The sequence below is a fragment of the Thalia democratica genome, unplaced genomic scaffold, assembly GCF_965202585.1.
Source record: "Thalia democratica unplaced genomic scaffold, ktThaDemo2.hap1.1 HAP1_SCAFFOLD_1236, whole genome shotgun sequence".
Classification (NCBI taxonomy): domain Eukaryota; kingdom Metazoa; phylum Chordata; class Thaliacea; order Salpida; family Salpidae; genus Thalia; species Thalia democratica.
Genome location: NW_028140135.1, coordinates 21,105 through 34,278, shown reverse-complemented (window position 1 = coordinate 34,278; position 13,174 = coordinate 21,105). Strand labels below are relative to the sequence as shown.

General features: G+C 26.0%; 1 protein-coding gene across 1 annotated transcript; it reads left to right on the top strand.

The window, feature by feature from the left end:
• The first annotated feature begins 2,701 nt into the window (after nt 1-2,701).
• Nucleotides 2,702-12,935, top strand: LOC145848079 (serine/threonine-protein kinase PLK4-like). Its single transcript, XM_082953818.1, has 11 exons — nt 2,702-2,767; nt 4,237-4,392; nt 5,047-5,271; nt 8,797-8,949; nt 9,121-9,231; nt 9,314-9,438; nt 10,792-10,901; nt 11,130-11,367; nt 11,647-11,876; nt 12,557-12,746; nt 12,839-12,935. The coding sequence occupies exons 1-11, from the start codon at nt 2,702-2,704 to the stop codon at nt 12,933-12,935; spliced, it is 1,701 nt and encodes a 566-aa protein (XP_082809944.1).
• The last annotated feature ends 239 nt before the right edge of the window (nt 12,936-13,174 follow it).

Below are 13,174 nucleotides of genomic sequence, written 5' to 3'. Positions count from 1 at the left end.
TTGTTTTGTTTTTATATTTAGTTATGGTTTTTTAATGTTTTTTTTTAATGTATATATTATAGTTATAGAGGCAGGGTTTTTGTCTATTTTTTGTTTAGTGCTGGTTCTTTTGTGATATCTTGATTACGTATTTTCAAAGCTACTTAAAGTTTATAAATTTATCTAAAATAAACTTAAAGCTTTCATAGTTACACGTTTTTTGATTTTGTTTCAGTTCTGCAAAGTATCTCACAATTTAACTAACAGATTTTGTTTAAAACAATTTACTATAGTTTAAAATGGGAGATACTTTGCAGACCTAAAACAAAACCAAAAAATAAAACATGTAATTTATTTAGTTTGGAAAAATACGAACTCGAGAAAATCAAAATAAAAAATAGCACTAAAAAGAAAAAAAAAGACAACAAATCTGTCTCCATAACTATAATATGTACATAAAAAAACAGTAACTAAAATTATAAGAAAAATAAGAATAAAAACAAAAAATATTTTCACTTTTACTAAAAGTGTTTTTAAAGTAGTCTAACCAAGTTTATTTAGTATGTTATAGTATGTATTTAAAAAAAAAAACTTATCCCAATAAAACTTTATTTGCTCTACAGAGACGCCTTTAAGCGTTGAAACAGTTGTAAGCAAATTTAAAAGTAGTTGTTTTTTATAAATAAATATTTATCTCTGCAATTTGCATGGAAAACTGTGACATTTGTTAGTTAAAAAAACAATTTCTAGCATATGTATGTATATACTTAATAACATGGTTATTTTAACTTGTTCTTCTAAATAACTTAAAATCTCACCATTTGACTGATATGTATTATTTACGATAAAAACCAAACGACAGCAAGGAATTTCATGGATCAACTAGTCAGTGGTTTGTTGTACTTGCACAAATGTCATGTTATACACAGAGATTTGAAACTTGCAAATTTACTGCTTGATGAACATTACAATGTCAAGATAGCAGATTTTGGTCTCGCTACTGTACTTCAAAATGTTGAAGACATGCATCATACAATGTGTGGTACACCTAACTATATGGCAAGGTTGTTAATGATTCAAAGAATATGATATTACGTTCGTTTTAGTTAAAAAATAAGTTTTTTGACAATGCCATACAAAAAGAATATAAGATGTATTTTTATCACGTAGAAAATGAATAAAATAAGTAAGATAAGCAAATTATCTAGTATGTAAATTGTAATAATGAAAGTTTAATTTTAAATATATGTAATATGTTAAATCTTAAGACGCGCGGAAAGTTATAGAAAACATTTTGTTTTATAAAACTGATAAATTTACTTAAACAAACGTTATTATCATAACTTGTTTAGTAAGAATAGACTAAAGTAAAATCTGAATAAAAAGTTTTCAAAGCTAACAAATAAAACTAAATAAAAATATTGCAAAAGTTTTGTATATGATATTCAATTCGAGAGTTGTTATCAGGGCATTAAACTTGGTGTATGACTCGAAAACCGAAAGGTTTTTTCTACACCAGGTACTTAGACCAAACTTTAAGCGCTTTTTTTCTTTTAATATGCAATATATAATCCAAATTAATTTAGTTTTAAACATATTTCTAACCCTAAAACTTTGTATAATAGTAAGCCTTTTTAGTATATAATCTCAAGTTTAACAAAAGGGTTGATCATACCAATTCAATCATCAGGCCACAAGTTTCGGTAGACTGAGACCGTTTTTCGATTGTGACTGACTGATGAGTCCTAATAAGGACGAAACCGGTCTCAGTCTACCGAAACTTGTGGTCAGATGATCGAAATGTTATGATCAACCCTTTTGTTAAACTTGAGGTTGTCTCACGGCATACAAAAGTCCAGGCTTTTGCTCTGCAGACTTTCGCCATTGTTTTTGTTGTTTAGTATAAATTAAGATACATTAATTACTATAAAAATGATTACTGAAATGTTGTTTAATATACCTATAAAACAAGGAATTTAATAAATTTGTTACATAAATTTTAAAGACAAATTTTATAAGTCGATATTTACATACTGATATTGAATATCTATTGAGTATTTTATAAAAAAAACATTAAACTTTCAAGCATAGATTTATAGTAAATTTGTTTTAAAATTGTAAACTATCAGTTATGTTGTACGCTAGTTTTATAAGTTAAAAGATTTCGAAATTAAAGTGCTCAAAACTTTTTAATGAGTTTTTTACAAAAAATAGCTTTTTAATTATATCAAGTATAGTTTTCAAAATGTAGTAGTAAACTATAATAATATAAAACTTTATTAAAATTCTGTTGTATTTTAAGTTTTTATTAGTTTTCGGTTGTAAACCGATATTTTTGTTAATTTAGTAGGTTTTACTATTCAGTATTTTGTTATTTTAATTTTACATGTCTTATTAATATATACTCACATATAATAGTATCAGATTACACGCAATAATTTCAACAGCCGGCATTAACGAAATTTTTTTATTGAGTTTAAACTTGCCCATTGTTGGCGGTTATACAACTCTGACATCTTGTGTTCATTATTTAGTCGTTGCTCATGTAATGTTTATCGTTAGCTGGATTATTTATTTAGTGTTCTAGTTTAGTTAAAACTTTTTTTGCTTCAATAAATAGTTGAAATAAATAAAGAATACCCGTATAAATTTTAATGGCAATCTAATTAATCGTTTTTAACTAAGTATTTACATTTTCTGTTATATTGTTTTATGCTTAAAAATGATAATAGAGAAACGGTTAGTGGAGATGGGCATGGTCTTGAATCTGATGTTTGGTCACTTGGATGTTTATTATACACTTTTCTTGTTGGCAATCCCCCATTTGATGTCAGTTTACTGTTTTTAATAAAAACTCAAACTTGAATGTTTCTTGTAACTTTTAAAACATTATGTTAGTGAAATTAAAAAAAAAAAAAACTTTTTGTCAATTTTTGTAATAAAACTAAAAATTTAACTTTTATACTTTTATGGTTATAAATAACTAAGCAATCAATTTAAACTAGTAAAAAATAAAAACTTTGTTTTAAGTTTGTTAGTTATGTTGTAAACTTAAAGTTACTTTACAAAGTGTATTGTAAAAATTATAGAATATATTTAATTGTTGAACCAAAAAAGTGTACAAAAAAGCTTTGTTAAGTTTATATAGTTTTTAATTTTATATGTAAAAATTTTTATATAAATTATTTGTATAAATAGTCTAATAAGGAACTTTTATATGTTTTGCAGAATGACTATTTTAAAACTACCGGCTCTAATTACTTATAGACTTTATAATTTCTATTTGAACATTCCTTTTGTTTTTTATTTAATTCAAATTTTAATTGTTTGATAAATAGCTGTAGATTAGATTAAATCATTACTCAATATTTTATAAAATAAGATAATTTTTCAACTTAAGTTTTAAAAGTACTTTTTTTTTAAATAAAACTAATATTGTTTCTATGTGATAGAATAGTTACACAGGTCGACAGAGTTTAAGTTTAAGTTTTATTTGCTAAAACGATTACGTTAACAATCTAAAAATTTGTCAAGCTGTGTTAACAATTCAACATGGAGAAACGTTATAATGATTTTGCTCTATAGTAGAACAGTAAAAGATCTATACTTCAAAGAAAGAAATAAAGATATTTTTTATTTTTTTTAAACTTCAATTGGCAAACATAGTTTTTCTAAAAGAGCTCAGCAGTGTAATAAATAAATTTTATTCAAATAGAGTTCTGTACCTATGTATAATATGATAATAAATTATGAACTTCACCACACGACCAAAAAAAAAAATTGGCCATCAACAACAAATTAGATATTTTTGCGCTATAGATAATAAATAATTAACTTCACCACACGACAAACAATCATTATTTATTCGTTATTTGTTATTGATGGCGCGAAACATCTCAACTTTGCTGATGATGGCCGAAATAATTACTGATTATATGTAATATGATATAAAAAACATCTTTTAATGATATTGCTTACAATTATTTCAGGGCTTATTGCACAAGATTTCAAAATAAGATTATATTTATCAAGTAAAACCTTACAAAATTTAATAACACAAACATTATGATGTATTACAAAAAGTATTTAGTTAGTCAATCTTTAAAAATGCTAATGTAAAATTGTTTTAAGTTATAGACTTTTATACTTCGAAAAAAGGATTTTGATTATGTTAACAGGGTTGTCAATTTTTTTTTGTAAGAAATGATTAATAAAAAGTAGTTTAAACATTTAATAATGTTTTTATATAATTAACAGACAAATGTAGTAAGATCAACATTGAAGCGTGTAGTTATTGGAGACTATGTCATTCCCGAACACGTCAGCAATACAGCTACTGATCTTATAAAAAAATTACTTATGAAAAATCCTCAGGATAGAATTACTCTTGAAGAAATAATTGACCATCTTATGGTTTGTATCTAATATTTTTTTGCAATATATATTAAGAGCACAAAGTTATTTTAATAATGTAACACTTTTAATTACTAGTATATCTTAAACTTATGCTGCAATTTCGTTTTTTTTATAAGTATCCAATGACTTGAGATATTTACAATAAAATTTTATGATTGTCTGCATAATTAAGTAGTAAAAATATATCAAATGATTGAATAAAATAAGTTATTTAAAATTTTTTAAAAAGTAACTAAACTACGTAAAAATGTTCAACAGTAGTTTATTAACATGACTTCAAAAAAAAAATTAAAATAATTTTGAAATGCAGTTTTTGTTATAAATACAGCGTTTTGTTTTAATGATGGTTGGATAATCTACTATTAAAAAAAGCTTTTCGACTACTGATAATTAAAAAAAATTTAAAGTTCTTACACTGTTTGTGCTGGTATCAAATTCGTTAAAATTAACGCTTAAAATATACTAGTGTTTTTAAATATCTTACGAATTTCCAAGACCTATAATAAAAGATATGAGTATATGTATTAGTATATAATAAATACATTTTATATATAACGTTAGATTTGTTTTAGTTGCTTTTTAGGAATTTTATTATAAGTTAACATAATATATTTATTTCATGTGTTAGAAGTAATAATTTTTTCTTTGTAGAAATCATCATCATATGGTAGAGCGCTCAAAGAGCGCTCAACTTCTCTAGACAGCGGAAATCAAACCTTGTCAAGTGGTAACTCAAGTAGAACTCCATCTTACAAGCCTGTCTTGCATGGAAACTTTTTGGATAATTTGTTAACTGAAAGTCGGCAGATTGAATTAAATGATGCCAATGAAATATCAGGAAGTAGAAGCTCTTGGTCTCAAAAAACTAAATCGCGAGTATGTTGTGATCAACTTCCAGCCAGACCAAACATTCACACTTCCCGCAAGTAAATTTTTAATTTATTTGTGTAAAATAGTTTTTTTTTATTTAAATATGTAAACATATGGTTTTTATTAAAAATGCAAGTTATAAATTTACCACTTAAAAAGTTTTCCACATGGAAGATGTTATAAAGTACATTGTGTGAAATATTAACTTAGTTTTTGAAGAAACTTTCACGGAGACAGTAGTTCGGATTCTGAAAATCTTAAAAATTCTGATAAATGACACACTGTTAAAATTTCGCGCAGTAAATATTGCAAAACACCCAATAAATTTTTATATTTTATGCAGATCAATGTTTTTTAGAATTTTATAAGTTTAAAAGTAAAACATTAATAACGTAAATATTTTTACAAGTTTTTAGTTTATTTTAAGGTCGTCATAAGGCAGAGAACACCTTTATATTGAAAGCAAGTTTAAACCTCTTTAGTATTGTATTTATTTCGAATCTAGTAATGTTTACTTTAAAAAAAATTATAGTATTCTTAATAGTATTAGCAAAGTCGTTCTGCTGAATTCCGTTTAAGTTAAGAGATTAATTTAGAGCATTACAGCACTGTCAGCGCTTTTAGTAAGTTGTTTTTGCATGGTAAATGAGACCATATAAGTTACTGACAATTAAGCAATTCTTTAGTTATTCATACTTTATAAATCGTGAAAGTGTTAGTGGTGTAGTTTTAAAAAACGTAAACTAACCTAGGTTTAACGTTTCAAATATCTTGTCCTCAGAACTACATATCTGCAACATTTTAAGATAATAACGACCAAGTTAAACGGATAACTGTCATAGTCTTGGTATTCAAGTATAAGCTTACTAAGAGTGTAAAGTATAAGAACATATAAGAATAAAATTTTGACACAATAGTCTCAAGCGCCATCAAGATAGTATTTGAATTTTAAGATTGCTCAGATACGTTTTTTAGAATGGTATTTGATACTACAACTTGCAACACAAGATATCTATCTGCATAGCTAGATAGATGTAAAGTTTTATATTCCATTTAATGTGTCTTGTTGGCAATACAAATAATTTACCTGAAAATTATCAGGGATTTCGTTTTAAACAACTTATACGGTTCACCAACTTTGATGTTCTTATTTATGTCCTAGAGTGAAATACATCACCTGTAGGATCTGTTTATCTGATAATTAAAAAACTGAATTTTATCCAATAGATACTTTTTTTATGTTAATATTGGTGATTTATGTGCATCTACAGCACTAAAAGCTTTTTTCATTATATTTATGGCACATTTATCATTTAAGTTTTATAAAAACTACTGTTGCTTTGAATGGGAAAGAAAATATGATGAAACTTCATAAAGGTGCCATAAATATAATGAAAAAAGCTATATGTGAAATATTTTTCAAATTGTAACTTAGTTTTTTTTTAATACTAAGTCTGAGAAAGACTATATATAGATAGCCAAGGAAGTTTAACAGTAAATCACAAGCTTGTTGTTACAGCTGTGATGAAAGGGCAACTACCTCATGCTTAGACTTTCAAGACTTCTCCATATAATTAAAAATAGTATTTTTTATGTGTTCTCTTTTTTAAGCTCCTATATCTAACGTTTGACAATATATAACATAACAATAATGTATTATATGTATTTAATAAAAATAAACAAAATTTATAGTTAATCGTTTGCTATTAGAGATCCTAGCAAAGCAGTCGGGTACTATAATATAACAGATCTTTTACAGTTATTTTGAATATATAATAAATAAGAATTTATGTTTAGTATAATTGTAAAACAACAAGGTAGTTATCTTCAGTAAAAAACCACTTGCCGATCTATTGTGCGTAGTAGGTAAAAAGCACAGTTTATCTGTGATTTGTTACAGGATTCCAATTAAATTTGGAACTTAACTTATGAATGAACATAAAAGTATAGTTGAGTAAGAGACAAAACCAGATAGGACAATGAGAGGTGACATGTAAAAAAAAATTAAAACATGAAAAGTGAAAGCACCAAGATATTTTTTGAAGCAGTTTGTACAATTAAATAGGTAGATATTGCGCTTTTTTTGATTGTTCCACGGTGGTCTGCAATCCGTCGGAAAACATGCCTCGATGTGATCACCTTATAATTATTTCGATCACTTATTTAATTGATTTAATTTTCAAAGTTCAAAATAATTGATTAAAAGTTATTGTTATTTCTGTAATATGTGCGTTAAATTTTAGCAAGAAAGTTGTATACCGGTCTTTTTTTAGATAACCGACTTGTGTGTCCATATAAGTTTCTTCAAACAGCTAAAATCATGCACACGGTCTTTTTTAAGTTACTTCCAAAAAAAAAAAGTTTTTGTCGAGATTCAAAAGTTGATTTTTAATAATTACCAACCATATATTCCATCAATAAAGATATTTAATCTGAATAAATTTTTACTAAAGGTCAGTAGAAGAAAGATCATATGATTTCTACCATATCTCAAAACTTAAGTAATTTGTTCAATCAAAATAGTAAACAACTGACAAAAAGCAGACGAAGATTTTCTCAAACCCCACAAAGATTTGTAGTAGATGAAAAAGAAAACCATTTAATTCATCTGCACCTAGTTTCAGTCATTCTGATGATGAGCATTCTATGCCTCAAACCAAAAATGATTTAAACAAAAGAAATAAACGCTATTCACATGTTTGTTTAGAAATATTTTTTTATCACTAACCAGATTTCTAAACTCGTAAACAATCAGTAACAATTTTTTGTTGTTGACTTTATTGCATGTTTAAAAGTTTAGAGACTTTTTTTACAGCATGGAGCGTTTTGCTTATTTAAACGCATTGACCTTGAGTATGCTTAACAGGAATCAGCATGCTTCAATAACTCATAGGCTAGTTTTCCTATTGAAAATTGCTCAAGGATCGTACTGTTTAGAAATAAGTCCTCCGCGGCCCGCAGTTATTCAGAATAATTGTAGAAATAATTTTATAATTTATAGTTTTATATTTACATTATATTAATGTAATTATATTTTTAATATAATTTTACGTTAAAAGTATCATGAAATAATTGATAATGAAGCACTAGTAATTAGTAATTTTTAAATAGGAGCCTAATTTTAATTTTACCACAATTTTTTTGTTGTTGTTTTAAAATAGTATGTTTTTAGCTGAAAATTATTTTGCGGGCATTTGGTCCGCCGGTTGCAGTTTGCCGACCCCTGTTTCAGAATAATAATCCTCATTAGTTATGAGTTTAGCTTAAATATAGTATTTACAAGAACAGTTAAGTTTTGTGTAGTTTTTAATTTCATAGTTACTGATTTATTAAATTTATTAATAAAATTATGTTTAAATATTTTATCTAAACTGTTATAACAAAACAAAGATTGTTGTTAGTTACTTTATTAAATAAAACATTAAAAAAAATATGATCAGTGAAATCTCGTATAAATTGAGTTTTGGTACTCTTTTTTATAGATTCTCAAATGAAAATATCTTATAGCATTAATAAGTATATTTTTAACAGAAGTTTGAAAGTACGAAAAACTCACGTACTTATACAAAGCAAGAGCAAAATACTCCATCTTTTGAAGTGAAGACTAACAATAGATTGATTGATGAAATGTTGATTGATACATCAAGATTGTTGCCTGCCAGACATCGTAACAAAAACACTATTGTATGTATTGATAAATGACTTGTTAACTTTTTAGTTGTATGATTCTCATATTTTAATATGTACTACTATTTATTTTTTACCAAAAGTTTATTCAGTTTAATATTAAATGAGAATCTTTAATTTTTTAAAGTATTAATATTAACCTATGATTACATTAACAAAAACTTTTAGCTAACTATTCTCCAAAATGGATGGGCTTGTTTAGAAATTATAAAAAGTTCAAATCAACTGGAGAGTGTGTATGAAGTTCTACTCGTTTCAAAGGATGGAAACTTCGTTAAGGTTTTTTAATTACACTAGTATGATATTAACAAACATTCTGTTTGAATTATTTGATTATTAAAACATTTTATATAATTTTTAGACTTTCAAACCATCAAAGAACACTGTTATCAAAGATTCACCAATTGAAACTCCAGATTCAGCGTTAGAGTTTCACAAAGATTGTCTCCCTGAAAAATATTTTAATCACTACAAGCTTTTGTACAAGTATGTAAAAAATATGTTAATCGATGTATAATTTCTTCTAAACAAGTAAACATTTTCATTACCTTTAAACAGTGACGTCGCGTGGTGCTGAGAATTAAAAAGCTCTCCAAACTTAAAACTTTTATTTTAAAATAATTCAAGACCTTTTATATTACAACTACATCAATTTGTAAATGTAACAAAAATAATTTCTCCTCGAGTCTTATTGTCCTCGCGTTGTAATGAATTTTTATTAATGGTTATGATTTTTAATTTACTTGGTGCTGAAGTTTATGCAGCTCCAGCACTAAGCCATTTAACAAATTTTTGTGTTAGAAATTAGTATGCGTTTTAAAATGCAGCTGTCGCAGCTTCAATATTGCAAAAGTTTCGTTTGAAAAAAACACTTAGCAGGAAAATTCACGACGGTCCTGTATACATTTGGCTGTTTTTATTGTATAACTTCATGACTACATAGCTTTCTTTTTTAAGCTAACATAACAAATAATAAATAATTATAAAGCTCAATGCCTTAGCTTTAAAATAGTTAAAAAATCATTGGGTTGGTACAGTTGAAGCAGGGCCCCATATAAAGCAGGGTCTTTAAAAGCTATAACTCCATAACTGAAACTTGTTCTACTTTTTTGTTTTTATTTTGTTTTTTTTCTCAGTGGAACAACAGCTTCAGCGTTGTTCCTTCCTACTGTGTTTCCTTTTTACTGAAACTTATCAGGCACACATAGCCACTGTATCAGTCTTATCAAACGGGATTCAGTGCTTCTGTACTAAATGGTCTTTTTGTGGGTACAGTCTAATCTCTGTTTGGTTCAGTATAATGCTTATTGTATGATTACGAAAAACTTCTTAGGTTACTTACGATAGCTAAAAACATTGCTATAATTATCATTTTTCTAAAGGTTTTTACTTAAGAATCATTAATTATGCAGATTTTACAAAGTATAATGTTTCATTTAAAAGTTTTAGAAAAATGTTCTAGATAGTTATCTATTATTAAGTGTAAACTCTGAGCATAATATTTTTTTATACTGAGAAGTTAATCTGATTGTTGGCTAAACTTAAAAGTAGTTTGTGCAATATCCATTAAGCATAGCTTTATAAAACATGAATATAAAGTAACAGACAAAAGCTCTAAATTTAGTAGAAAAGTTCTGATTTGAACATTTTTGAAAATATACATATAATATATAAACATATACAAGTTTATACTTTCTTAAGTTGTTTCTTATTTTAGAAGAAATTTACTGTATAAAAAATAAATGATTATCATTTAATAAAGTAATAGTTTTTTTTATCCTTAAGTAGAGTTTATTTCAAGTTTATAGTGTTAAATTATCTAAAATCGAATTAAAACAGGTATGTAGAAATTGTAAGATCTCAAACAGCTAAAATAACAATTTACACTGGACAAGCTAAATGTATACTAATGGAAAATCTATTTACATTTGAAATTTACTTTTATAATGGTGCGTTTATTTATTTTTTAATTACATATAAATTTAGTAAAGTATTTTATTATAATTGATTTCTTTTTTTTAGTCTTTTTTAGTTTTCTAACAAAAATAATCATTTATGTTTATTTTGTAAAAATAGGAAAAAAAACAAGTTATTTTTATACCTATTTATAACCAATTTATGTATTTAATATTTAAGTTTGTATTAAACTCTAAAAGTACTTATTATATTTCTTTTAGGTGTAAAGTTATCGAGCTCAAAAGGAAAAACAGAACTATCAGATGGTAACGAGACCGTAACTTCACAGCTTGACCTACTTGATTTTTATAATGATTCTTATGTGCCTAAAAGATACTCAATTTTTGTTGATATCGGAAGAAAAATACGCGAAGAAGTTATAGAGTTAAATGAAAAGTATGAAAAAATAACCGAGCATTTTAGTAGTCTAGGATCTGTTTTTCCTCTCAGAATAGGAAGGTTTAAATGTTTACCTTGATCATAACTATTATAAGTTTAGTGTCGTGTACAAATTTTCAGTTTTTAATCCGGTAGAAGTTAAAAAAATACTGCTGTTACTAAAACAAGATAGTGTTAAAAAATTATATATCAATACTTTTATTGGCTTTAAATGGTATTCTTTTTTTTTTGCAAAGTAATTAACATGTAATGCAACAGCTTTAAGTACATTATAAATCTGGCAATTTGGTGGTTTTTAAGTTGATATTGTTGTTATTTTCTAAACTTAAACTATTTTAGGATACCTTCCAATATGAAAACCAAGTTTTTGCAACAAAAAAGCAGTAATGTTACTAATGAGAAAATTGTTGTGACACAACAATCTCCCCAACCAACTCAAGTTTCTATCAAAGTGAGTGAGTCACTCATGTCATTCAAATCACAACAGGAAAACAAGAAAATTTCTACTAAAGAATGCGAACCATCTGTTGTAAATCCAACGATAAACCGTTCTGCTCATTCAAAAATCGGTTTGATATTATGAACTGCTTAAAAAAATTTACTTAACTTTAGTTGTTTTTAAAAATAGCTATAAACATTTTTAACTGTTCAAAAATATAGGTTTAATCTTTGCTAACAAAAGATCTTAGTGAAGTAACTTCACTGGAATATAAATAAAAACAAATTGTACAGTAATCTTCCTTTATTGTACCAACATATGTTTCTGTGTGTTAACGAATCAACACACTTCAACTGGGTTCTGTAAAAAAATAATTACTGTAATGAAAGAATAGAAGCATAGAATAATTATGTTTTGTTGTGTAATTTAGCTTACTTTACTTATTTTAGACTTAATAATCACAAATATCATATAGTTTTATAACAGTCTTTTACCTAATTTTACCTATTATTAACTATTATCTGTAGAAAATATTTTATTTTAATGAAAACATGTATACACCTACTTTATTCTATGCTTCTATTCTTTCATTACATTAATTATTTTTTGCAGAACCCAGTTGAAGTGTGTTGATTCGTTAACACACAGAAACATATGTTGGTACAATAAAGGAAGATAACTGAACAATTTGTTTTTATAAACAATTTTAATAAGTTTCAAAAAATGAAATTTTTTTTTGTTATATATGTTTACAGTAAATATTTTTACTTGTTTGTGATGTTTCATACGAATCAAGTATATTTTTCTCAGATGAAGATTTAGTTCAAGATACTAGTTGCATTGTGAGGAAAATAAAAGTTGGTAACTCAAAAGTCCATTATTTAAAACAAGGTAGCAAGGATATGTTGTGGGTAAGGTATCAAGATAATAGTCAAATACTTATTGATGGATGTAATATTTTCCCTGTCAAATATAAATTTCCTGATGGTGAAACCAATGCGTTAGTTTGTGTATTTTTTCATAATCTTATGAAAACTTTTCAAATAATATTTTTAAATTTACAAAATTATATGTATTCACTTTTGTTTTTAGGTACGACAAGTTTGTGAAGCTACCACCAGTTGTAAAAGAGACTTTATCGGGTCTTGAAAATATTATAGCAAAGACTAGATTTCACCATGTACCTTGAAGAAACTTTAGTTTTAAGTAAAGAATTAGGTATCTATATACAAACAAAAGTAATTCAAAGATGATAAGTTTAAAAAAGACTTTGAAAAAGAAGAACTCAAAGAAGTACTAAAAACTGTACAGTGTATAAATCGGAAAATAGTTAAAATAATACTTGAAATGTACCGTTTTGCCACATAAACTTTTAACTAGTAGTAGTACCTAGTCTATGTTTTTCAAAGCTAAAAGCTCGTTTAAGAG